This window comes from Lineus longissimus, chromosome 9, assembly GCF_910592395.1.
Source record: "Lineus longissimus chromosome 9, tnLinLong1.2, whole genome shotgun sequence".
Taxonomy (NCBI): domain Eukaryota; kingdom Metazoa; phylum Nemertea; class Pilidiophora; order Heteronemertea; family Lineidae; genus Lineus; species Lineus longissimus.
This window is the reverse complement of record NC_088316.1, coordinates 1511980-1535933: the sequence shown is the minus strand read 5'-3', so window position 1 is coordinate 1535933 and position 23954 is coordinate 1511980. Positions and strand designations below refer to the sequence as shown.

The following is a 23954-nucleotide window of genomic DNA, read 5'->3' as shown; positions in this document are numbered from 1 at the left end:
AGCAAAGGTGACAACGCATATAATTCTGGTGGTTGTGGTACTAAGTGGCACTGTGGAGGTGTCATGTGGCCAATGTTTACAAACACATGACCACGTGGAATCTCATCACGTGAGGTAAATGGATTCCGCGCATGCGCATTTCATTCCCTTCCCTTGCGCTAATGGCGACATGTGCTAGCGAGGAGAAAAAGCCTAATTTTTCTCATGCCATGTTGTCCAAATCGCACCGATTTTCGTTGTAACAATTTCGTCTTCCATATCCAGAACTTACTAACTCCTCACAAACTCAATAACAGGGTCTGATACATCCCTGGAGATTGTAAACGAGGCTTATATTTTAGGCTGTAAAAACGCTCAAGGAACGTGCATGCGTGTGCGTGGACTGATTTCTGCACGAAATCTTAAAGAAAACTGAGGCACACTTCTGAAATAATCTCAGATTGTTCGTAAAAGATACCATCCCTATCGTGTGGATATCATTGACAACTATCCTAGGATATTGCTTGTGTGTCTACGTGGTCTTGGTTGTGTGTGAGCTTGACAGCTGGGAGATATTCGGATAGTTATCAAGCTTCTGTGACCTAGAAGTGCAAGGTTATTTGCTGTGTGGGGCTTTGAAGCCAGTGATTATTGCAACATATTGTTGTGGTTATACCAAAACTTTAGCACTTTTCGGGCCTCTGTGTTACTTATATGGCGAAAGTGCCATATATTGAACCACTATTTGTGGGTGAAAGAGTGTGTTCTTTTTGGATTTGCTAATCCAAGGGGCTCAAATTTGGTTGTGGATCTTTCTGAATTCACAGATACTGTACATTGCACAGTGCATTTGTGTGTGAGCTGAATCCAAAATGGCTTCCACAGAAGTTGAGGCTGCCCCTTGTCAAAGTCAGGCAGATTTAGGGCAGCAGAGCAAGGAAGTGACATTACAAGGTGATAATAATAAACTTGAATACGATAACAAGAATCTTTCCACGAAACATGATGTGCAGACTCTCGTAAAAACAGAGGAAGCAGTGGTGGATTCAAATGATATTGGTCAAGTCGATGTTGATGGTGCTGCGACAAGCAAAAGTGCTAAAGAAACGGCAAATAAGGAAACAAAGGAGGCCAAGGACTTGAAACTCTTCGACAATAAGACATATGTTGAGGCACCAATGCCAAAAACCAACCCGTGGAATAAGACTGTGACAGTTTCTGTGGGGAATACATTGGACACGGACTCTGGTAAGTATTTGGCGTGGTGCCAGGGTCAGGAGTGATTGCGCAATACCTCCATTTCTAGGCTCTCGCAGTGGACCATGCCCTCCAAATAGTGGGCTATGTTACATGATGTCTTAGTCAAACTTCCTAAAAATGTTGCAGAATAACATCAACACGATGCTAAATATGAAATAGGGATCAGAATTCCTTGACAGATGTTCTAATAGACGAATTCGAAGAACGCCAAAACAATTCAAATGCGCTCAATCAGAAGGCCTAAGCCGATTTCGGACAATGCCGAGAGACATTGAGAAGGCGATCCTTTGTTCGCGGTGAAACGCATGACTGGTCAGTGCCAAAACAAACTTCTTTGAATTCGTCTATCTGTTGGTACCATCTGTCCCATAGTACAATCCATCATCTATGTACTGGTAAATGTCCAGATATGGCTTTATTTTGTCCAGTCAACACGCTCTTGTTGTATAGTCAGAGTATAGTTTGGTACTTTCTTGTTTTCAGGCATGTCACATGGCTCTGCAGGCCTTGGCATTCAAGTTCAAGCAGAAATCAGTATGTTTTCATCCCAAGTTCATAGTTTTTGTGTGAATCCCTAACATAGTTACAAATCTAACAACATAATCACCTGTCTTGCCCTTGCATTGGTTTGGGTTCTTTCAACAGTGTTGATGCCAATGAGGTAGTGACTAATTCAATACGCTAGGAGGCTCAGTCACTCATGTACCTTTTCACAGCTTTTAAAGAAGTTTATTTTGATACCAGAAAAATAACGTACAAGATGAATCAGGCGTGGAGCAAAACCAGACACTTCTCGCAGGGACCACTGCATTGTTGTGTTATGACGCATCCTGGCTCTGGTCGCTTGTTTCTCTTAATGTCATATGACATCATTTACGCCATCAGCAGTTGGCGTTGTTGACCTAAATTCGATATTTGCACAGGCCTCAAAATGGCGAAAGTCCGCTACCCCATTACTGTACATGTACCAGGCCTTGGCTTGGGTTGAGAAGTTAGTGTTGACAGTGGCTTCCATCAACTTGAGTTGTAGGACATAGGACACCCAAGTCAAAATGGCATCGTCACCCCTGGCCTACATGTAGCTGTTGGGTTTGCATCTTGGCACACGGTGTGGTGAAGTTGATACTGGTCTGGTCCAGTTTGGTCTTCTCAAACCAGTGGTGGAGGGATGGTGCAACAATTTCTAATTCTTTCTTGCATGCCATACTGCGGTGTTCAATGCAATGCACCATCTGGAGTCTCTCAGACTCACCTGTTTTGCAGATGAAACTGCATGGCAGGGTATCTTAATTTTGTAGTCTAGTTGACCCCTAAAACTACTATGTACAACGAGGTACAATATATTTATGTGTCTGACAGGTAGGTTTTTCCTCTGGGCCTTATTTCATATCATCATGGCATCAATATTGTGGGACAAAGTACCAGGGAGTTGCAATAGGTCACGAGTTGGTTGATTGCTGGACTAACCTAAAAGTCGTTAACCGGAACATTGGTTGTCCGGATTATTGGTCAATAAACTTGAAAAAACCCATTGAGCATTGGGCTACTTGCATAATATCAACTCATACCTGGTATTTTGCCCCAATAACATGTTTTGACCCCTGCTGACATAACTAATAACATCTCTAGCATTGTACATTTGCACTGGTGGTGGCTGGAGAAGGCATTGGTACTTCGGAGTACTAATGTTATTTACTCCAAAAATGGAACCTCCAAGTCAATTGGGGACCATCTCAAAAGTCATAATTTGGTGTCAGGGTGTGAAACACAGAATGCAGTAGTCTTGTGCTTTTGAACACTGAGACAAGGCTACACTAGGGTGGTATTTATGTATCAAAAAACTACTTCTGAGATGGTCCCTTAACAGTTCCAGATTATCTTGTGGATTGATAACGATATTGATACTGTTACTGCCCCTGGCCTTCCTCCTCATGGTACATTATGTAAATGTAACATAATCTTTTTCCAGGGAAATTCAATGATCATTTATCGTAAAATGGTCCCGTGTTAGAATAATTAAAAATTATGGACTCAAAATGAAAACGTTGAACATGTTTTTAAAACCCTCCCCTGGGGAAAAGGTTGAGGTAGACAGGTCACCTTATCATTTGCTGCTTGAGCACTACAGCGTGAGGTTCTCAGACATGTCAATTTACATTGCGTCTTGCATTATGGTACTGTGCACTATAGAAGCTACCTGGATAAGTCATCATTGGGGACCTACTGGTCATTCACCAATGACCCCCCTTGTCACTTGCACCTATCTTCCGTTCTGATGAGGCTTTGATGAGTTGCCGCAACATCCTTCTAGGGTGCAGGTTAGCAACCAGCACCTCGTGTCCTGCAGCACCTCCCAACAGCCAAACTTTGCCTGGTAGACATGTCACGACCTAGTGATGTCACATCCCTTTGAGACGTCACAACCCTTAAGCATTCACTGCCATGTTCATACCCTATTCTGTTCAACTACAAATGTAAACTTGTGAGGTGCACGTACTTGACATTATAATAGATCAAGTGATCAGGTTGGTTTGTACAACGTGTTCGACCTGCTTTCCCTGCTTGATTTAAAGGTTAGGCCTACTGGCCATGTCTACAGTAACTGCCAAAATGTGCTTTTCCAAGGCTGTAGTACATTGCATTGCTGCCTACTGCAACTGACTTTGGGATAGTTCATTGCTACACATTGCCAGGCCTGTTTAGGCCATTGTAACATTTTTGTGTAGGCTTCATTTTTGTGTAGGCTTCATTTTTGTGTAGGCTTCATTTTCTGTCTTGTTTACTAAGCTGCATGGAAAGTGTAGGTGCAATGGTTAGACTGGGCGCTGATCTGAAACCTATTGGTCGTTCAAATGAGCATTCAGACATGAGTCGTGTCTCAAAAAATTTACGACAGGGGGCTTCCTAATACAGTCAGTACCTGAAACATTGAGTACTGTGGATTCTTGACAACATCTGTTTGACAAGAGTGTGCAATGTCCATGGCACCTTTATCTTTATCAACCCCGCTTTCAAAAAAATCAGTTCCACTTGAGTGTACTGTGATCTTGTTCCACGTAAGTGTGCTGTGATCTTGTTCCACCTGAATGGGAGCTTGTGGGCGTTTCTGTCTTGCCTTAAACAATTAGTTCGCCAGTTTTTAGCTAATGAGGCTAAAACTTGGCAGAAAACGTCCAAGAAGTCCCTGATGATGATGGTGGTGATGAAAAATCGTATAAAATGCAACTTGGTCAGAGTCAATTCATAAAACTGGCCAAGATTGACACCCTGGAGAATCTTTTCCCCAGCTTGCTGATTGATGGTCAGGTAGGCCTTCCATCTTGCCGAGTTGGTGTGTCCTGGGAAAGGGGAACGTTTCTCAAAAATGTTAGTCCTTCCAAGGTAAATGGGATGGGTGTGCCTCAGAATTTCGGGACTGTCGAAAATTTCCAAAAAAGTTTTTAGACCTCGCACCTGCCATATGGCATTCCAAATAAATCATCACAAGATTCATTCATCGACTTCCCGAGTGCCAGGTGTTCAAGACTTTAATTAATGCCGACAAATACTTGTACATCTAGGCCTATACATAGGCCTTTCGTCTATATACATGTACATGCAGGCCCCTGCATTCTCCATTCTGAATGTAGGCCTATCCAAGCTGAATACAGGTTCCCGGGTGTCGTCCTCCTCGAGTACCATCCACGTTTCTCATTATGCATGCAGTACATCCTGTCTAAACCTCTACCTGGCATTGCCGAGGTGTTCTGTTGAAGCCGAGTTCTGGCCTATCCTCACTACCGTACTCTTCCCTCGTGAACCGGTTTCTTGGTTCTAATGTAGGTATGTATATTTCACGTTGATTCAGTCCTGGCAAATCAACAAGTCTGAAGCCAGTATATTCTCTGTTGACTTTCATCTGCTTTGTGTAACAATATGGTACTGATTTGCTCCTACATGTATATTTTTGTATGCGGGTGCTTATGTTAATCATTGTCAACTGTATGTAAGATGTGGCGTGGGTGCATGTTCTGCAATGGTAATTGCCTGTGCGCATTAGCTGTGCATTGTCACATCACATCATGCAGACGGTAACCATTTACTACGTCTAATTAGCGATGATAAACATATAATGTAGAGAAATTATCACAAATTAATCGTCGAATTAGTCAGATTTTTTTCCACATGTGTTCTACAGCATGTCCTTAAAAAAGTGCTGAACATGTGTGCATTATCCTCTTAAAAGAGCAGTTTTCTCCCTCATGTTTCTAGACAAACTGCCTTGCGACATCCTTCATAAAGTGCAAAAACCTTGCACTATTTTCTTGCAAGTACCCCACAGATTTGTTACTGTAGCCTATGGTTGTGCGGAGTACCAATCGTTGTGTGAAAAAAGGCATATCCCAATCTACTTGGACATTGCCGAGTGGTGTATTGTCATCCCTCCTTGGCAATGCCAAGATGTGGTTGCCATGGAGCGTGGGCCCTCCTGTGGATTTGCTTTCACTGAGCGTAATTACGGCGTGGGCGTCCTTTTCGCTGTCTTGCCTCAAGATTTCAATGATAATTGACAATCGTAACGAAAAGAAACTATAAATCCATGTCATCGGGTGTTTATTGCATTATTTGCCCTTTAAAATGTTGCATATATAAGCCTGAGTGCCGGCACTTAGACATTTCAATGGATCCACCCACTCCCATATAAAATCTGTTGGAGACTTCATGTTGACATTTCTGTTATGAAAAAAAAATGAGTAAATGATCAACTGTGTTCACTTTCAGCATGTTACTCAACATGGATAGTATTGAATTCAGTAATCTGCAGGTTTTTGTTGGAGATTATTTCCGTGCATCTGTGGTGTAAAAACAGCCGACATGGGAATGTTTTTAAGAGCATCCACTATGAATTTGAAAACAGTCAGTTTTGAAATAACAAGCCATAATTCACTGACTAGTCTAAAGCCTTTTAGTACCTGCTCTGTGTTTGGCTGGTCTGTATCATGCAGCTCATCTGCAGTACAAAATGTACATGATACAACTCCCCTGTTCTATAGTAACCCAGTTGTTGGTGAATGCCTTGAGCTGGGAGCCGTGTTGTTTTCATGTAAACCTGAGTCTACCCAAGTAACTCGATTTGACTCGTTGGGGGTGCTCTCAGAACTCACCCGTTGGTTGGCTACTATACCCTCGGGCCTTGTTCATTTGTTAAAGTGTCAGTTTCCTTTCTACAAACATAGACATGCATGCTTCTAACAATGTCTCAATAACCAGTTGGCTTCATTACCTCACCACACATTGTTCAGAGTCAAAGCAGCGACTAATCTGCTGTATTCGTGTTTTGAGTTATTCTGGCTTAATGTCACAGTCCTATGAACCAGGCAACCAAATGAATGTTTTGGTGCACAGATACTGTATTGCAGTGTGTGTTGTTCCCAATCTTACTCTGAGATGACCCCTCTATTTGGGTTATGAACCAATAAACTATACGACTAGGTTGTGGACTCGCCCTAATTATATTGTCTGGTTATTATTCTCATTATATCAAGCATCACTTCATCACCAAGTATCACTGTGACTTGTGTGACGCTACCTAAATATCCCAAAAGTGCCATATTAGAGTTGAGCAAAAGAACTACAGTAGAACCTCTCCATAAAGGACACTCCCAGGACTGACAAGTGCTGTCCTTAATAGAGAGGTGTCCTGACTAGAGATGTCAAAATGAATGGAAACAACCACATTAGTACCAAAACTAATCTCCTTATAGAGAGAAGTGTCCGCTAAGGGAGGTAGGTTCCATTGTAGTTTTAAAAAAGAGCTTTTCTTTATCATGTTTATGCGCTAATAACATAACCTTTTCTTTCAAGTAATGCTACAGTGTTTGGTCCCCCTCCCCTGCCACCGCCCTTCCCCTGCTCTGCACCACCGTCCCCCCTGCTTGTGTGTTCGGTTTCGTGTTCATCCCACAACTTACTTTTAAAATGTTATTGTTTGAATTTCACGTTGGTTCGGTATGCTAATTGACAATCTTAGGTTGTTATCAAGTTTTCAAATTGTGTGTTGACCTTTTTTCAGATGGAGAACCCCAGAAAACCAAAGTTATCAAAGTGTCTGGTACTACCTCTAAAAAGAGTGAAAAGGTATGTGAATTAACCAAGGGGCAGAGCTGCAGGATTCGTGCCACGATCGACTGAAGTTGATTTTGAATCCAGTGGCACATGTGCATGCCGGATTCTTCTACAATGCTCAAGCACATGCATAACCAGATAAAGTCTGAGCATTCTATTCTAACTTCTTAACGTGTGGAGTTAATTCAAAGTCCTCAACTGGACATCATCCTTGCTGATGTTGAAATGAGTCCTGTTTGTTACTTAGGTGATCATTGCCGATAATCATGTTATAGGATCTCTTATGCAGTTCTACCTTTTCGAAATGTTTTTAAAATTTCTTTGAAAATCTTTCCAGGCGAGCGATTTTACCGACATGTCTGCATGGCCGACGTTAGGAGAAGTTACCGACGTGGCGCCATTCCAGGCTTCAAATAAACGACGCCCGAAGGAACTTTTGACGCAGAAACAGTTGTCGGCAACCGATTCGGGAGGAGAAGGTGACGACTCCTCCAAAGAAAATAAAGACAACACGAGCGGCAGTGGCGACGAGAATCAGAAGACACCAAAGAGAAAATGTACGTGTTGTGTCTGGATCTATTTGTCCGGACATTTTACATGTTGGTTCTGTCATAATTAGACTGGTTGGAATTACGTATTTGCATTGATAGGAATGGACACCCACAACTCAGGCAGCACCACAGCCTTACCCATGGCTATCAGGCGCGTTCATGATTGTGGAATAGAAAATCACTGTCTGTCAAAAAATGATGTCTAACATTGTTACTGGCTGATTCTGAAACATGTTCCAATCAACATAGCAAATCCTCGGAGGTTTTGAATTGAAATTGACACCCACAACTCAGGCAGCACCACAGCCTTACCATGGCTATCAGGCGCGTTCATGATTGTGGAATAGAAAATCAGTATCAGTCAAAAATTATGTCTAACATTGTTACTGGCTGATTCTGAAACATGTCTAATTTGTTTGAAGGTGGCAGCACTGTGACTTATTTGAGTAAAATGTTACTCGCCATTTGTTGGGGTGTCATGTTATTACTGCTCTGTGGGTAAGAGTAGAGAAAGGATAAATCAGCCTCTGAACTATCGCCATCTCTTCAAATGCTCACCAGATATCGATCTCTTTCCAGCCAAGGCCAAGTGGGTGCCACTGGATATTGAACCGCCCAAGGGTGGGCGAACGGGAAGGAGAAGTAAGAGTCGCGATGATCTGCGACGCGATGCACGACGAGGGGAACTGCCAGCCAAACTAAGAGACGACGCGAGAGGTTCCGATTCTGCTAACTGGCGTGACGAGATGAGGGCGCCAAGTCCTCGAGGTACTCACCGTGGGATGAGACGGGGGCGTGGACGTGGTCGAGGACGCGGCGGTGGAAGGTCGCCGAGGAGCGGGGGTGATCGCCCAGAGTTCAACCCTGCTTCATCAGGTATGAATACAATAGAATCTACCTTTGTTGGATTTTAGTTTCAAAGTTCTGATTGAACTTTAAAACCCTGTTAAGGTTACAATGGTCAAATCTGCTTTTAAAGAACTAAAATGACATGAAGTTTGTCTTATGCTGGTGCCAAAAGAGACTGGTTTTATGGGTGGAAATAAGCCTAAGCAAGGTGTCTCCAAAATGATATCATTGAGAGGTCTCTAACAGTAATATTTGCCTCATTAGCTGTACAAACGTCTCCACTGTCGCAAGATTGTGATATCTCAAGCTTCATTCGTTCCCATTTCAGATTTCCAGTATTATAATAGTTACGATGACCAGTTCTTCGTGGAACCCGGTCTAAACCAGATGATTTCTGCACCGTATGGCACGGTATATTTCAACAGCCAGTTCCCTCTCGGTGTTGATGCACAGATTGTCAAAGAATACATTAGGAAACAAGTGTAAGTATGATGAAAAATACTGTTGAACTTAAGCGAGCATTTCATTTTCACCTGTTTAAAGTGCTTTTGGGATACCATATAATTACCTCAATCTACACAGAAATCAATCCAGGGTTTCAAGGGCTGACTTGAATTTGATCAATAGGGGAACCAAGCAGTGACTTGGTGCAGTGGAAAACTACCAGAGAGAATTTCCTAAAAAACTTGCACGAATCCCCCCTCCCCCCCCCCCCCCCCGAAGATTCCTGGAAGCAAAATCTGAGCAAGAAATCACAGTCAGGTTTTGATCTTTTAACTATCTTGCTTTTGCAGAGAATACTACTTCAGTGAGGAGAACTTACAGCGCGACTTCTTCCTGCGCAGGAAGATGGAGGTCGGCGGTTGGATCCCGGTCAGCTTGATAGCGGGGTTCAGGCGTGTGCAGGCGCTCACACAGGACTTGAATATGATGGTCGAGGTGGGCAGCATGATTATAGAGGTAACTTAAAAAAACAGGGCTCAAGAGTACAAGATGTTGTGCTTGCTTGCTCTCTATTAAAAAAAAACCAACCAATCCATATATATTCTGTAAAATATTTCTGAATTTGGAACCCTTAAGAGTGAATCAAGATGAAAAAGTTCTACCTTACAACAGGAGTTTTCTCCAGCCAAGTTTGAATAGAGTTTTGGCATGAATACCGAGTGTCGGTGCTGGCCCTTGATTAGAAGGGCAAATTCCAATGCAATTTTAAAGTTAATGGAGCTCTGATGGGCAAAACCAAACGTTATTTAGTGACCCATCATCCCCTCTTTTTCACTTCCAGTCACTAAAGGACAGCGTGGAGTGTGAGATGTCGGAAGATTGCCAGAAAATTCGCTCAAAAACCAACCCAGACAAATGGAGGATAGAAGTTCCAACGATTGCGACGTCGACGTTGCATCCAGACGTCCCGGAATTCGTGCCGGGACAGACGTATTACTTTCCACCATCCGGACAGGGTACAGGTAGGCATGAGGACATTGCATTCAGACATCCTGGAATAGACTAAGATCAACTGAAAAGTTCACCTCGACATTTCGGCGTCTGCTCCAAATGTATTCAAGGTTTCGTTCCTCTCTTACGGCGTCTGCTCCAAAAATATTCAAACTTTCCTTTCTCTGTTGCAGCGTCTGCTCCAGAATCGCCACGAGATGCAGCAGACGACGAGGACGAGTCGCTGGAAGACATGCAGGAGGGTGGCGCGCGGTCAAAACAGAATCGGCCAGATTCTGGCGCGCAGTCAAACGTTTTATCATCCAGCGCCCCCGAGAGGAGGGACTGGTCGGATGAATGGAAGGAAGTGAAACGAAAACCAAAAGTACCAAAACCAAAGAAAGTAAGTGGTGTCATTTTGAAAGAGGTCCATTGGTGAAACAGTCAGGAAGGGTAATTTTTTGGGCTGCTGAATCAGCGCAGTGAAGTTTCTTGCAAATAACAGAGCACAGGAAGTGTCCTTTTCAATGACAGTCTCAGGGATCAATCTTCTCGCTCTTTTTCATCATTCCAAACAAAACTGATTTTAATCAAGGAAAAAGTTCCTCATCACTCTTCATATAACCCCCTGTGAATCTATCTATGAGGCTTCCATTGGACTGATCAGTGAAATCCTTTGCCATCCTTTCAGGAACGTCCACGGGAAAACCAACAGGAGGAGCTGGACTTCATGTTCGATGAAGAAATGGAAGGATTATCTGGGAGGAAGAACCAGTTTACAGAGGACTGGTCCGACTCCGACGATGAACTTGAGGATATCGACATCAATAAAATTTTAATCGTGACACAGACTCCGCCGGCATTCCGCAAGCATCCTGGCGGTGACCGGACTGGAGATTATACGTCCAGGGCCAAGATGACGTCAGAGTTGGCCAAGATTATTAACGATGGTTTGGTTTATTATGAGGATGACTTGTGGGAGGAGCATGTCAGGGTGAGTAGTCCGCTTCATGTCCTAAATGGACTTAAATTGGTCTGACTTCAGGGGGCGCACATTTAAGGGAGTTCCCCCCCCCCGGATATGCATTTTCCTGGTATTTTGGGACAAGAATCGAGGCCTTTCTAGGCAGTAAAGAATGCAAGCCTTTGAGAATCAGACCTCTTCTGCTGTTTTTTTTTACGCGGAGCTGATTGTAATTGTTGATATTTTGTTGGGCTAACTTCATAAAATCTTTGTTTTTCCAGAGAAATCCATACAGTTCGCTTCAAGAGTTACATGAATCTTTCGTAAGTATTTATCAACTTGATGCAATCTTTCAACGTTCATACCCTCAGTATACTGTACAGCAAGAAGATTTTGCATGCGTTTTCAAATGCTGCGAAAAACAAAATTTATTCGACATCACTGTTACAGTGTTAAATTTTGTGTTTTCAAACTTGGCGAAAATCTAAATTTAATCGATTTTAATCCTTGTATCATCAACCACCTTTGATGACAAGCTCTAAAGGACGTCTGTGGTAGCAGAGAGAATATCCCGTGATCTGCTTGAAAAATGTTCAAAAATGTGATGAGATATTTCTGTTTTCAGCATGATCTACAGCAATACAAAACAGTCAAGACAATAAGCAAGGAAGAGTACGAGAAAATCCACCCGATGGCAGCACCAGTCGACCCGAATCAGAAGGTCCCACCACCACCTCCACCAATGGTAGACGCCGATGATGAGGATGAAGGTAGCGTCATCTTTTGTTGTAATTCTCAAATTCCTCCCCGGAGCCAATTTCTGCAACGATATGTCATGACTAGGTGTTCTAACGCCCAGTCCACTTCAATCATCAAATCATCCATTCGTCATATCTTCATTAACTTCCTTTGACTGGGAAGACAGAATGACTGTCAATTTTTCACTCGGAGAATACTCTTTCAAAAATAGAATTGCCTGATAAATTCATCCAATGCACTTTTTCCTGCAGAACTGACGGCAGAGGCGGAAGGTGATGACGACGCTTTATTAAACGAACGAGGCTCGCGGACACCACGCACACCGAGGAGTCGGAAGGCACCACGATTCTACCCGGTGGTGAAGGACGGCAGCGCACCACAAGACCCACAGACGCCTAGAAAGAAAAAGACCAAACATAGTCAGAACCCCGTGCTAGAGAGCCATGTTGGCTGGGTGATGGACTCCAAGGAACATCGCCCGAGAACGCAATCATTATCACAAAGGTATTATTACGTTTTTCATTTTCATCAAAATCTGTAGGTTTATTTGTGCTTTCGTTGCCTTTGTTACTTTTTGGTAATCCGAACCATTTCACCAACTTGCTAAATTAGGCCAGACCAGCACTAATATATTGTTCTGAGTTCCTGTATAGAGGGCTTTTTATCTGAAGAGGTTGAAAGTGTATGTGTGCACAAGAGCTGTAGTCAGTTTGTCAACTAATCATCCATGACTCAGATACTGATTTCGAAACTTTACTGGTGTTATATCATGGACATCAGACTCTTTTAAAACATCTGGTAACACAAAAATCCTTCTCTTTCACCCAAAGGAGTGCAAGGTCAGACTTGTTTTCGATCGGTTGTGGATGGTAGTTGGATTTTCTGCTCATCTTATATGGGGAAATCAGTTTTCCCCTCAATCAGTTGTCTGCTTAGTCTTTACATTTTCTGGTCTGTCTGATGATAAATATATCCACGTCTCTTTTCTTGGACTGAGTTTTCTTTCAATATATCAAAGAGGGTTATGGTATTGTTGTGTTGCAAAATAATTTGACACAGTTTCGAACTTGTTTGTCTGTTTGTGGTGTTGGGGACATGGTTAGATTTCCTTTGGGCAGTTGGACACTCATTCCTTACAACATTTCGGCAGTCATTTTTTTGCGATCCTGCTAATTTGACAGACGAATCTGGCTGAAATTCCATCCAAATGCTAATTGTAAGTGCTGTCTTTATACACTTTGTGCTTAACTATCACCACTCATTTCTCTGTATTGTATTTTTCAGTCCATCAGAAAGTCAAGTTTCAACGAGTTACGGCACGCCACATTCCTTCCCCGCCTTCCAACATCCATCACATGAACTGCTCAAGGAGAATGGATTTGTCTGGCACGTCTATCATAAATATCATGCCAAGTGTTTAAAGGGTAAGTCGACATGATGTTTAGATTTCATTTCGAAGCTCATTGATGTCCTAGACTGATTTGACACCTTTCTCAATATCTCTAGCACTATTTCCTTGCCAGGTGAGCACGTATCTTTCTTAGACAAACCAATACCTTCAACCACCGGGTTATTGTTTACATAGAATTTGGGGGGGAAAAGTGACCAACTGCAGCTTGTAAAGCCTTGACTTGTTCAGTTCAGTGACTGGTTGAGGACGAAGAATCTGCTAGAGTAAAATGTAGCAATACTGGTTTGGGGTGATATAACTATGTCATCTTGAATAATCATCGCTACTGACACGCTTTCATAAACTGAGTAGAAAAGCCAATATCAGCGTCAACTCCACTGATGTGGCGGTTTCTGTAGTGGATTTATTGGGAACTTGTGACGGTGTGCAGCTCGTAAAGCCTTGACTTGTTCTGTTCAGTGACTGGTTGAGGACGAAGAATCTGCTAGAGTACAATGTAGCAATACTGGTTTGGGGTGATATAACTATGTCATCTTGAATAATCATCGCTACTGACATTTCGTTATGATTTCTGCTAGCATTGACTAGTCATGGTACAAAGTGCAGCAAAATTTGTGGAAGTGACCACAAATGTTTCCTCTCATGCCATTCCGTTGTATTTCAGACCGCAAGAAACTGGGTATCGGCCAGTCACAAGAGATGAACACGTTATTCCGATTCTGGTCCTTCTTCCTCCGAGAGCACTTCAATAAAAAGATGTACCAAGAATTTAAATCACTCGCTGTCGAGGATGCCATCACAGGATACCGGTAAGTCGTGTGACTGTCCAGGTTATTATACCCACAACTCAGGCAGCACCACAGCCCTACCCATGGCTATCAGGCGCGTTCATGATTGTGGAATAGAAAATCAGTGTCCCGTCAAAAAATGATGTCTAACATTGTTACTGGCTGATTCTGAAACATAGCCTGAGTATTTGGCCAATTGCAAATCGACAAGTTTTGAATTGAAATTGATACCCACAACTCAGGCAGCACCACAGCCCTACCCATGGCTATCAGGCGCGTTCATGATTGTGGAATAGAAAATCACTGTCCGTCAAAATATGATGTCTAACATTGTTACTGGCTGATTCTGAAACATGTTCCAATCAACATAGCAAATCCTCAGAGGTTTTGCATTGAAATTGACACCCACAACTCAGGCAGCACCACAGCCTTACCCATGGCTATCAGGCGCGTTCATGATTGTGGAATAGAAAATCAGTGTCCGTCAAAAAATGATGTCTAACATTGTTACTGGCTGATTCTGAAACATGTTCCAATCAACATAGCAAATCGTCAGAGGTTTTGCATTGAAATTGACACCCACAACTCAGGCAGCACCACAGCCTTACCATGGCTATCAGGCGCGTTCATGATTGTGGAATAGAAAATCGGTGTCCGTCAAAAAATGATGTCTAACATTGTTACTGGCTGATTCTGAAACATGTTCCAATCAACAGAGCAAATCGTCAGAGGTTTTGCATTGAAATTGATACCTACAACTCAGGCAGCACCACAGCCCTACCCATGGCTATTAGGCGCGTTCATGATTGTGGAATAGAAAATCAGTGTTGGTCAAATATTGATGTCCTGTTCCCCCAGTCATAGCCACAAATATTTTCTGGTTTGCTATTCTTCATATCATAACGCTTGTTTCTTCTAGGTACGGCCTGGAGTGCTTGTTCCGTTTCTTCAGCTACGGACTGGAGAAGAAATTCCGAGTGGACCTTTTCAAAGATTTCCAAACAGAGACAATCAGGGATTATGAAGCTGGTGAGTGATCTTGACGTCAAAAATATGATATGACAGGCAGTGTACACATTATTGCCTTTTTCTACCAGGCAGCAGACGTGACAACAATATGGTGAATTCCGTGAATGGGTTGCGTCTGATATGACAAAAAACCTGCTAAGTTAAACTTTCATTTAGTCGCTGATCTAATGAATTGCTTGTTTCCAGGTCAACTGTATGGACTGGAGAAGTTCTGGGCATATCTGAAGTATGCCAAATGCAAGTCAAAGTTGACGGATATCGAACCAAAGATATCAGATTGGCTTGGAAAGTATAACAACTTGGAGGATTTTAGAGTCGTGGTAAGTCCTTGGTCTTCGAATTGAAATGTGTCAGGTCTGGAGTGAGCATTCTGTGTTTCTTTGGAAAACTTGGTTCACATAGTAATTGGTACCATCGGTGTCCATCATAAGATTCCGACGAATGGTCATACCTATCCCGCTCGCCAACCCCTTCCACACACTGGGGAACTTTAGGGGTACCAGTACTTGTACCAAGATTTAAAAGTATCCCCCTAAGGCCATAACATAGATTGCTATACAAATATATATGCCAAGTTTTAGCACATTTGTGTGCATAATAACTGCACAATGGCAATGTTTATATCTATTGAAGTGAGACACAAGAAAGTAGCATGTACACGAATGGCATAGGGATTAAGAATGACCTCTTTTTTGACTCGTCCTGTACAAACGTGTCTTGTTTTTCCAGCCCCCACTTGGTGACGATGGCAAAGTCATGCATTCCAGTCTGTCACAGTCAGAACCGAACCGCCAGCGTCATATGTCGGAGAGTGGCGGCAGACAGAGACACTCCTCTGGTGGTAGAAAAAGGTACTAACATCATTTTTCTTGTTTCACTCCTATCCACAGTCCTTGGTACTGCGTAACAGTTTTCATAGAAGCGATGACAGATAGACTGTGCCAAGGGCCATCAATGATTCTCTGATCAAGAGGCTTCCGAGTTCTAATTGCCTTAGGATTTCAAGCTCCAGCCAATACGTTGGTGCCTATGGTCAACCCTTGAAACAACTGTCATCCCTTCATTCCTTAAGATACATGTCTTGTTTTCTTCCCTAAGGTACTCAAGTCAATCGGATAAAGGTCACGTGAAAAAGGGCGGCCAGGGTGCGAAGAAGTCAAGCGACGGAAAACAGAAAGCGACAGATAGTCAGAAAGGTGGCGCTGCTGAGGGGAAATCGTCATCGGAGTCGGCGGGGAAGGTTGAGGGTGCGACGGCAGCAGTGGCGACCTCTAGCAAATCAGAGCACTGAACCAAGACACTGAGGGAGTAGTTTGAATTCGTGATGCAACGCGGGCGGGGATTTGTTATGACGCGGAACAGATATTGTACATTGGACTTAGAAACTTTGACGTGATGGTGCGATTTGGAAACTTGTGACGGCATGGAGATATTGTGAATTTGAATTTCTGTGGGCAGGTTTAGGCAAGATTTTAAAAATTTGCCGCAGGCTGATTGAAATAATGATTTCTGATGTCACATTGTGATGAAATATTAAGCGGTCTGTTTTCCCGACTTTTAATTTGAGGAGGGTATTGGTCAAGCTGATTAAAAATGCTGATGTGTTTTTTGAATCATGAATAGTATTGGACAATATGAAATGACATGCTGCCAAAACGGAAAATGGTCTGTTTTTGTGAATACGAGTCGGGATGAGAATTTAGTTTTTTCGATGTATGCATCAGTTTGTTAAATATATCCTTATCTTATTGGTGGCGGCATGGTGCGTTATCTGAATCTGATAACCATGGTGACCAGAGAGATATGACAGGAAAGATGCTGCTGCGCTGATTTCTTGGTATTGAATACTTAATGTGATCTGAACGGCGAGCTAGAGAAATAATTCAGAAGTTTGTGAATGATGAGGTTGAGATTGTCCATGTTATGCTAATAATTTTGAAATCATTGAATTGTTCATGAAAAAAGTACATAATCTGCTAAAAATCACGGTGCGACGGATGCCATTAGAAATTCATCAATTAAAAAGTTCAGAATTTGACCAGTGCTTAATGAAAATTGTTCAGCTAGAAATTCAGAATTTGACATACATGCGCTGCAAAAAATTCAGAATTTGACGAATGCTATGTGAAATTCATCCATGTTAAGCTTATGATAAGAAGTTGCTGACGTCTCGTCGGGGTTGAATGTACCAAAATTTGACGCTGGTATCTGTGATTGAATCGTGACATGTCCTGGTTTTTCCAGCAGTTTGTTGAGTAATCGTGTGGAAATTGGCAGATCGGGTGGGCTAGCCTGTCTATTGCCCTGGTGGACCCAAGACTCTGAGAACCAGGTGCGGCCCCTCACTATTCAATATTTTGACGGTCAAAATTGAAGAAAATTTGAAATTAGGGGGTCCCGGATCCACGGCACATTCTGACGAGCACGTGTGCCCAAGAAGTGAAGTCACGGTCCGTTGGGACCGCGTCTTCATGGAGGAACTCGATCAGAATTATTGTCAACTTGATCATGATTTGAAATATACTCCCGTCTAACACCACAGAATTTGAGGACTAGTGCTATTGCTCCCGATTCAAAAAGGTGTGATGCCCTTAAATGTCGAGCTCTTCCAACAGTACAATGTTTATGTTTTGCAAAAATATCGTCTGCACATGCCTGGCAGATCGATGGCACAGGGTTGCGTGTACCTAACTGAGGTGTTGTTGGCAGTTGGAGGCTTTTCGTGAGAACTGCCAAAAATGAAATTGGTTTGAAAGTTATCTTACCGGCTGTGTTATACCCTGCCTGTAGATCTAACCAGAGAAATCAAAACCAGTCCGATTGCCGCTTGTATATCGTTGGTATCACACCACGAGTGGTGAAGCAGGGGGCGGCACTGGTAAATATCCTTGCGATACATATATTTTGCCTTTAAATTATTTTTGCAGATGATCGCATTTATCTCGTAATTGTAATCATAGTCACATACCATGTCACATTGTAATGTAATCATTTCATGATGTCTATCATGTAGAAAACCAAAGATAATAATCATTAGTTGAAAGAGAACTCAAAGTGTAAGGTAAAGTGGTACAATTTTAGCCCCAGTACAATTATAGCTCCTACAGAGTTGAAGAGTTGTCAGTGTGCATGAATGCACACGGCGGCTATAATTGCACCCTGAGAGTATAATTTACTGGGGTGTTAATTGTAGCACCTTACCTTACATGCTTCACTGTTGTATCTGGTCCATCAGACATCAAATCTTGGAATACGGCGTACGGGTGTTATGATAAAGATGATATCACGCAGAACCACAACTTGACCTCGGCCAACTGAAAGTGCGAGACGAGAGATGGTGGCCGATGATGTTCAGTCATACTCGGCATCCACTGGTCCATTCGCAACGTTAAAATCATACTGCCTCCTACCCCCTTGCCATAACATCATCATAATTGACAGCTTCCTGAAGGTCATATTATTACACCTCAAGGTTGGGGGAGTTGTGTAGATAAGTCATGTGTTAAGCATGTTTTGTTTTGATTCACAAAACCAGACAAAATGCACCTCGCGTGTTAATCTTTGAGCAGATTTGATAAACCTGATGGTATTTGGTTTAATAACGCTCTTTGGGAACCTCGAGGTGTGGTTACGACATTCAGCAGGACCATGGTCATCTTGCGATAGGAATGCACCACTGCTGGCCAAAAGTCATTTCTCAGAAAATTTCTACCTGACTTTATATTTTATCATTTTATCACTAAAGTGGTGTTGGATGATTTATTTGCATTCAATCTTACTCTCATTATCACCGGTGTCGGTCAGTTTACATTGGTCCAGTTTTCACATCGATACATTTTCTCAAACCTTTCAATCTGCAGTACACCTGTGATTCGAAATTTGAGAATTTGGAGTTCCCCAACTTTCGAACTTCGAAGTCCTTTCAACTGTGATGCTTAACAATCTTTGGTGCCGACCGTTGTTTTTCCTTCTGTTTAATCTTCTGGTGAAGTTTTTGTAGACAATTGACTTGATGAGTACGTGTAATGGTCAGTTTGAGGTTTCACTTGAAATATTGCTCCTCTCCTTTCCTTCGTGACATTGGATGTCATAGTGTTTCAGCAAGAAATTTGAAAAGGCGGGCCAGAAACACCACATTCTGAAATAGGCAGGGTGCTGTGCCAGGCCATTAAACTCTTTAGCTGAAATGCTGTGTTACCATGGTGGAGTGTCAGAAGGTTGTGAAAAACTCCACTAGAACTTTTGGATCTTGTATGCCAAGTTGTTCGTAGTTCGGTGATTTTTGTCTAGTAAAAGTCTAATTTGATTTCTAAATGATAGTAGTACCTTGGTCTATTTTTCCGACACATCAAATTCTGCTGATTGCAATACTAAAAAAGTCATCATATACACTTGTGTTCTTGTCTGTAAATAATCATAACAATCAACCTACACACCCTCAGTTTCTTGAATAGACTCTCCTGATGTATTAACTGGGAGAGTCAATAGAGTGACATGGGGGTGTATTGGTTTCAAACTGTAAATAATGCTGGACTATGGTATAATCAACCGTCACACTAGGTGAGCGGTCATGCTCACAAAAAAAAGATATATTTTGCTTATGATACTGAAAAGTAGTACTTGTAATTAAGATTGTAATGTTTTGATTAATTGTTTGTATTGACTAATTAATACATGTTATGTTTGATTGGTAATCTCTGATTTCTTAACGAGTTTGTCGTTTTCTCCTCATAATAAGGTTTAAGATGCTATACATCAACTGTCAGTGATCCCGCTGTGATTGATTCCTTTATTGATTTGATGACATCGGTACGTTTTGGTACTTGTGCATGTAGCCTGCACCAAATTTTAGATTTATGATTGACAGACCGGGTGGTTAGTCCACAGAACATCACTTATAACTGTAGGTGTCATTAGACGCTGTTATTCTCATGATTCAGTAGAAAATTATAGTATGTAACCGACTTCATTTGAGAAAACTAAGAATTTATCTTTAGCGCGAGTTATAGAGTAGTTCTTGATTTGGGTAGCCATCAGAATAGCCTCTGAAAGGACGTTACATGCTAATTTCTAGTCCTGATGTCACTGAAGTCGTTCAGGACAGGGTTTTTTCTCAGGAATTTTAAGTTGCTCATTTAAAGTAATAGACTGTCTTTGAATTGGAGTAATAGTGGTGAAAAAGTGCTCGATTCAAAGCCTTAGATGGTACCATTCATTAGAAAGCTCTTGATGAGCACTTTCCGATGGTACCATTTGTAAACCTGTTGACATGACCATTCATTAGAAAGCTCTCAATGAACACTTTCTGATGGTACCATTTGTAAACCTGTTGACATGACTATTCAATAGAAATCTCACAACAATCACCTTCTGTTGGTATACTTAACAACTGATTAACCCTTTGGTATCATTTTTGTCTCAATTGCTCTGCTGTAAATCCTTATGAGAATGTACATTTTAGCTGTACCTTGAGATTCTTATTATCATTTAGTTTATTTCGCCTGGAGATTTAACAATACAGGGCTTCCAAATATAAAAGTTGTTATTCTTAATTAGCATCCTTTACCTGTTGCTGTCGTTAATTACCACGATTATTTGTGTTAGCGTTAAATTTGTGATCTTTCTGTAAAGGTTAACGTTATCCTACCGGTCTATGAACTTCCGTTGTATAATTTTGTTGAAACACTTTAAAGTCCCACGGTGTTCTCTTATCCTGAGCAGTAATATTTCCACCAACAAAGCGCTCATCCTGAGCAGTAATATTTCCACCAACAAAGTGCTCATCCTGAGCAGTAATATTTCCACCAACAATGTACTCATTCTGAGCAGTAATATTTCCACCAACAAAGTGCTCATCTGAATATCTGCTGTCACTTTAGCATGTCCCATAAACAGCTGTGCTTTGTAGAAACTGTGGTTTGGGATCGCCTCGATCTTATCAAATACTTGACGAAATCCGAAACTAATCCCGCAGCAAAACTCATCCAGGTATTAATCTGTCAGGTTTTTTTTGGACCAAGTGTGGAGAGCTTTTAACTCAGTGGGGCTTTAATGGGTTGCTGTATAATTTCACTTAGTCCATGAAATCTTCTCGATAAAACTGATATTACTACATGTAAGCCAGATAAACTACAGAAGTATTACACTGATCTTGTTATTGTATAATAGATATTCGGGTGCTTGCTGTGCAGTTGTGTAACAGCCAGCACCTTGAAACTCTCTTCTGCACTTGGTGATGGGATAGGTTTTTGAAAAGGCTGCACTGGTTTAAACTTGTACTTAGTCGCTCAATAGTGTTTAATATACTATGAATTCCTTATCAAATAGTGGTCGTCGCAACCTCTTGGCACAAAAAATTTTCTGTATTTCTTCATATTTACATATCATTTTGCACCAATTTCGACCCTATCATGCGGTGTTCACTGCTACCAAAGTCAGTTTTAAGAACGTTTCTGCCACAAGTTTATCAGGAATATCTGTATTTTTTTCTTTGCCCACCAATGCCCATATTGTCATAACTGTGTTTGGCTGGATATTATTAACCAGACAGAGGTACTGCTTCAGTCATGTTACAACTAGGGCCAGAACTCAAATCTAAGTCGATCTGTCACATGATACACTGTGGACTATGACTGCTGGCTAGCGGTCAAGAGGTCCCTGGTTTGATTCCTAATGTCGGCGTGAGACTATAGGCAGGGCTCTTTGTCAAACCTGCCTTACTCAACCGAGGGGTATAAATTGGTACTATTTAATTTTGAAGATTCTCGCTACTGTAGCTTTGGTTGAGTTCGTTTCCCTTAGTTCTGATGGCTTGTTCGCTCGTCTAGTTTTGTTAAGATTGTGATTTTCTTCTGCATTATGATTATAATGACCTCGTATGTTTTACGAATATTAAAAAATGTGCAAAAAAATATTCAAAAGTCATCATAAAAGTTGAAAAACATGGACCAAGTTTGCTATTATCGATTAAGGGTATGGTATAATATCTTTGTATAAACATTATGGTTATTATAGATTGTGTGTATATCTTGTGGTCAGTTGACTTCAAAAAAAAACATGTGCGGTTGTCTCATTTATCAAAAATATCTTAGGTTTATTGCTAGTTATAATATCTTGAAAGCTATTTGTGGATTTTTATAATTTGTGGTACAGTCCTCAATGAATTGTTACCCTGTGTATTAAATTGTGCATTTTTTGGGGTCTGCCGTGATAGGCGTTATTATATTGTTTTAAGACATTTTTAGTTCTGATTTGTTGGAAATGTCAGCTACTATACCCTTTCATAGGGTAAAAATCTGACACTACAGTTAGAGATGTGGAGACGCTTTTCATATTACTCTCATTTCTAAACTTGCTCGTCAAATTTCATCCAACCTACCAGTATATGTGCCTCAAATGAATCTGTAAAAGTGTAATCTCAAATGACATCTTGTCCTGCCGTTTTAATCCATCTCCATCATTGCTCTGACAAAGAACTTTTCCAACAACGCGCAGTAAACTCGGCTACACAAAATGTGTACCTTCTGTGATTACCAAAACTTACATGATATCTTTCATAGTGTTGTACGCAGAACAAGGTGTCTGTCGTAAATACGTCATTCAGCCCATGGTTGCCAATTGCATTTGGTGAAGGAAAATTATCTCACAAATGTCATCATTTTTGACAGGGGTTGATGTCGGACTGAGGTTTTGAATGAATAAAGTCTGCAGGACAGGATGTAAAGATTCATTTGAGGTCAGTTTAGTAAATCGCAAGAGAAATTTTACAACTGAGTGATATGAAAAATGTCTTAGTATGTCTTTGTAGCGGTGGCTTAGTAAAATGGTTACCTGAAGCGTCCGCACATAGGTAATCAAAATGAGTGCGAATGTCACATCTGATCTGTTCCTAGAATATGTCGGGATGAAAATTGATTGAGAGTTATGCATGAAATTGAAAATCATTGTAGATATTTAAGAGGGTATTATTTATGGTAAAATTACAAGTCCTTGTTTATGTTCTGGGTAGCATGACATATATTGTTTGTGGCCAGAGGTCATGGGGTTATGTATCCGTGTGATTTTTGTTTTGGTGACTTAAAGGGGGCGTGATGCTTTGAAGGGGTTAATTAGTGCTGAGTTGTTGGCAGCGTTTAAATGTTCTGTCTTGTGAAGTGAACTTCTTGGTGGGTCTGTGCAGCTCTGTTCTCATCTTCAGGAGTTAAAAAGATAATGCATACTATTAGTCTTTCTAATTAGCTTGGATATTAATTACATGTTGATTGATTAATGCAATAATTGACTGTAGTATTCATCAGGATGGCATTTTATACAGTGAGGGGTGAAATTTACAGATTGGGCCTGTCCGATGTTAAGATTTTCTAGACCTGAATTATTGGATGAAAGCTCTATTTGTTCATTGAGAAAAGAATGAAGATCCTCTACTGTTTCCAGTCCCAATCCCACACAAAATAATGTTTTCATCCAATAGTTTTGTGTCTGGTCATACAATTTACCGCAGGGTGGTCCTTACCAAGGCTTCTGACAGAGTTTACTTCAGGTGCTGTCTATGTTTCGGGCAGATCAATTGAGGATTACCAATTTACGTGTATTTTGTTCATCTGTATTCATTTTTGCCTTATCAAAAAAAATCCTGCTAATCTTTGTAAGTACTGTGTATTGTATTCCTTAGGAACTATTAGCATTGTAGGTATAATAGGCTTATTAGGGGCTATTTCTGTTCAAAATAAACCAAAAACATCACTTGTGTCTTAGTATTTTTCATTTCTTTCTCTTGGAAACTCACCAAATAGCAGGGTAGTTCTAGATTGTCGGCATTGCAGACA

General features: G+C 41.4%; 1 protein-coding gene across 3 annotated transcripts; it reads left to right on the top strand.

The window, feature by feature from the left end:
* Nucleotides 1-161: 161 nt before the first annotated feature.
* LOC135493978 (la-related protein 1-like) lies at nucleotides 162-23871 on the top strand. 3 transcript variants are annotated; one of them, XM_064781685.1, is made up of 19 exons: nucleotides 162-1227; nucleotides 1723-1773; nucleotides 7292-7356; nucleotides 7682-7901; nucleotides 8475-8771; nucleotides 9073-9226; nucleotides 9539-9704; nucleotides 10030-10210; nucleotides 10373-10581; nucleotides 10870-11172; nucleotides 11424-11465; nucleotides 11768-11912; nucleotides 12153-12405; nucleotides 13186-13325; nucleotides 13977-14121; nucleotides 15020-15129; nucleotides 15316-15449; nucleotides 15859-15980; nucleotides 16228-23871. In XM_064781685.1, the coding sequence occupies exons 1-19, from the start codon at nucleotides 852-854 to the stop codon at nucleotides 16418-16420; spliced, it is 3306 nt and encodes a 1101-aa protein (XP_064637755.1). In that variant the 5' UTR covers nucleotides 162-851; the 3' UTR covers nucleotides 16421-23871. The 3 variants fall into 3 exon arrangements, with proteins under 3 accessions (XP_064637755.1, XP_064637756.1, XP_064637757.1); XM_064781686.1 differs by lacking the exon at nucleotides 1723-1773; XM_064781687.1 differs by lacking the exons at nucleotides 162-1227; nucleotides 1723-1773 and adding an exon at nucleotides 4941-5061.
* The last annotated feature ends 83 nt before the right edge of the window (nucleotides 23872-23954 follow it).

Excerpts from the sequence above, each read along its gene's own strand:
- LOC135493978 (XM_064781685.1), top strand. The coding sequence starts at position 852 with ATGGCTTCCACAGAAGTTGAGGCTGCCCCTTGTCAAAGTCAGGCAGAT. Across the intron at positions 1,228-1,722 it reads TACATTGGACACGGACTCTG|GCATGTCACATGGCTCTGCA; the intron begins GTAAGTATTTGG and ends TCTTGTTTTCAG. Across the intron at positions 9,227-9,538 it reads GAATACATTAGGAAACAAGT|AGAATACTACTTCAGTGAGG; the intron begins GTAAGTATGATG and ends TTGCTTTTGCAG.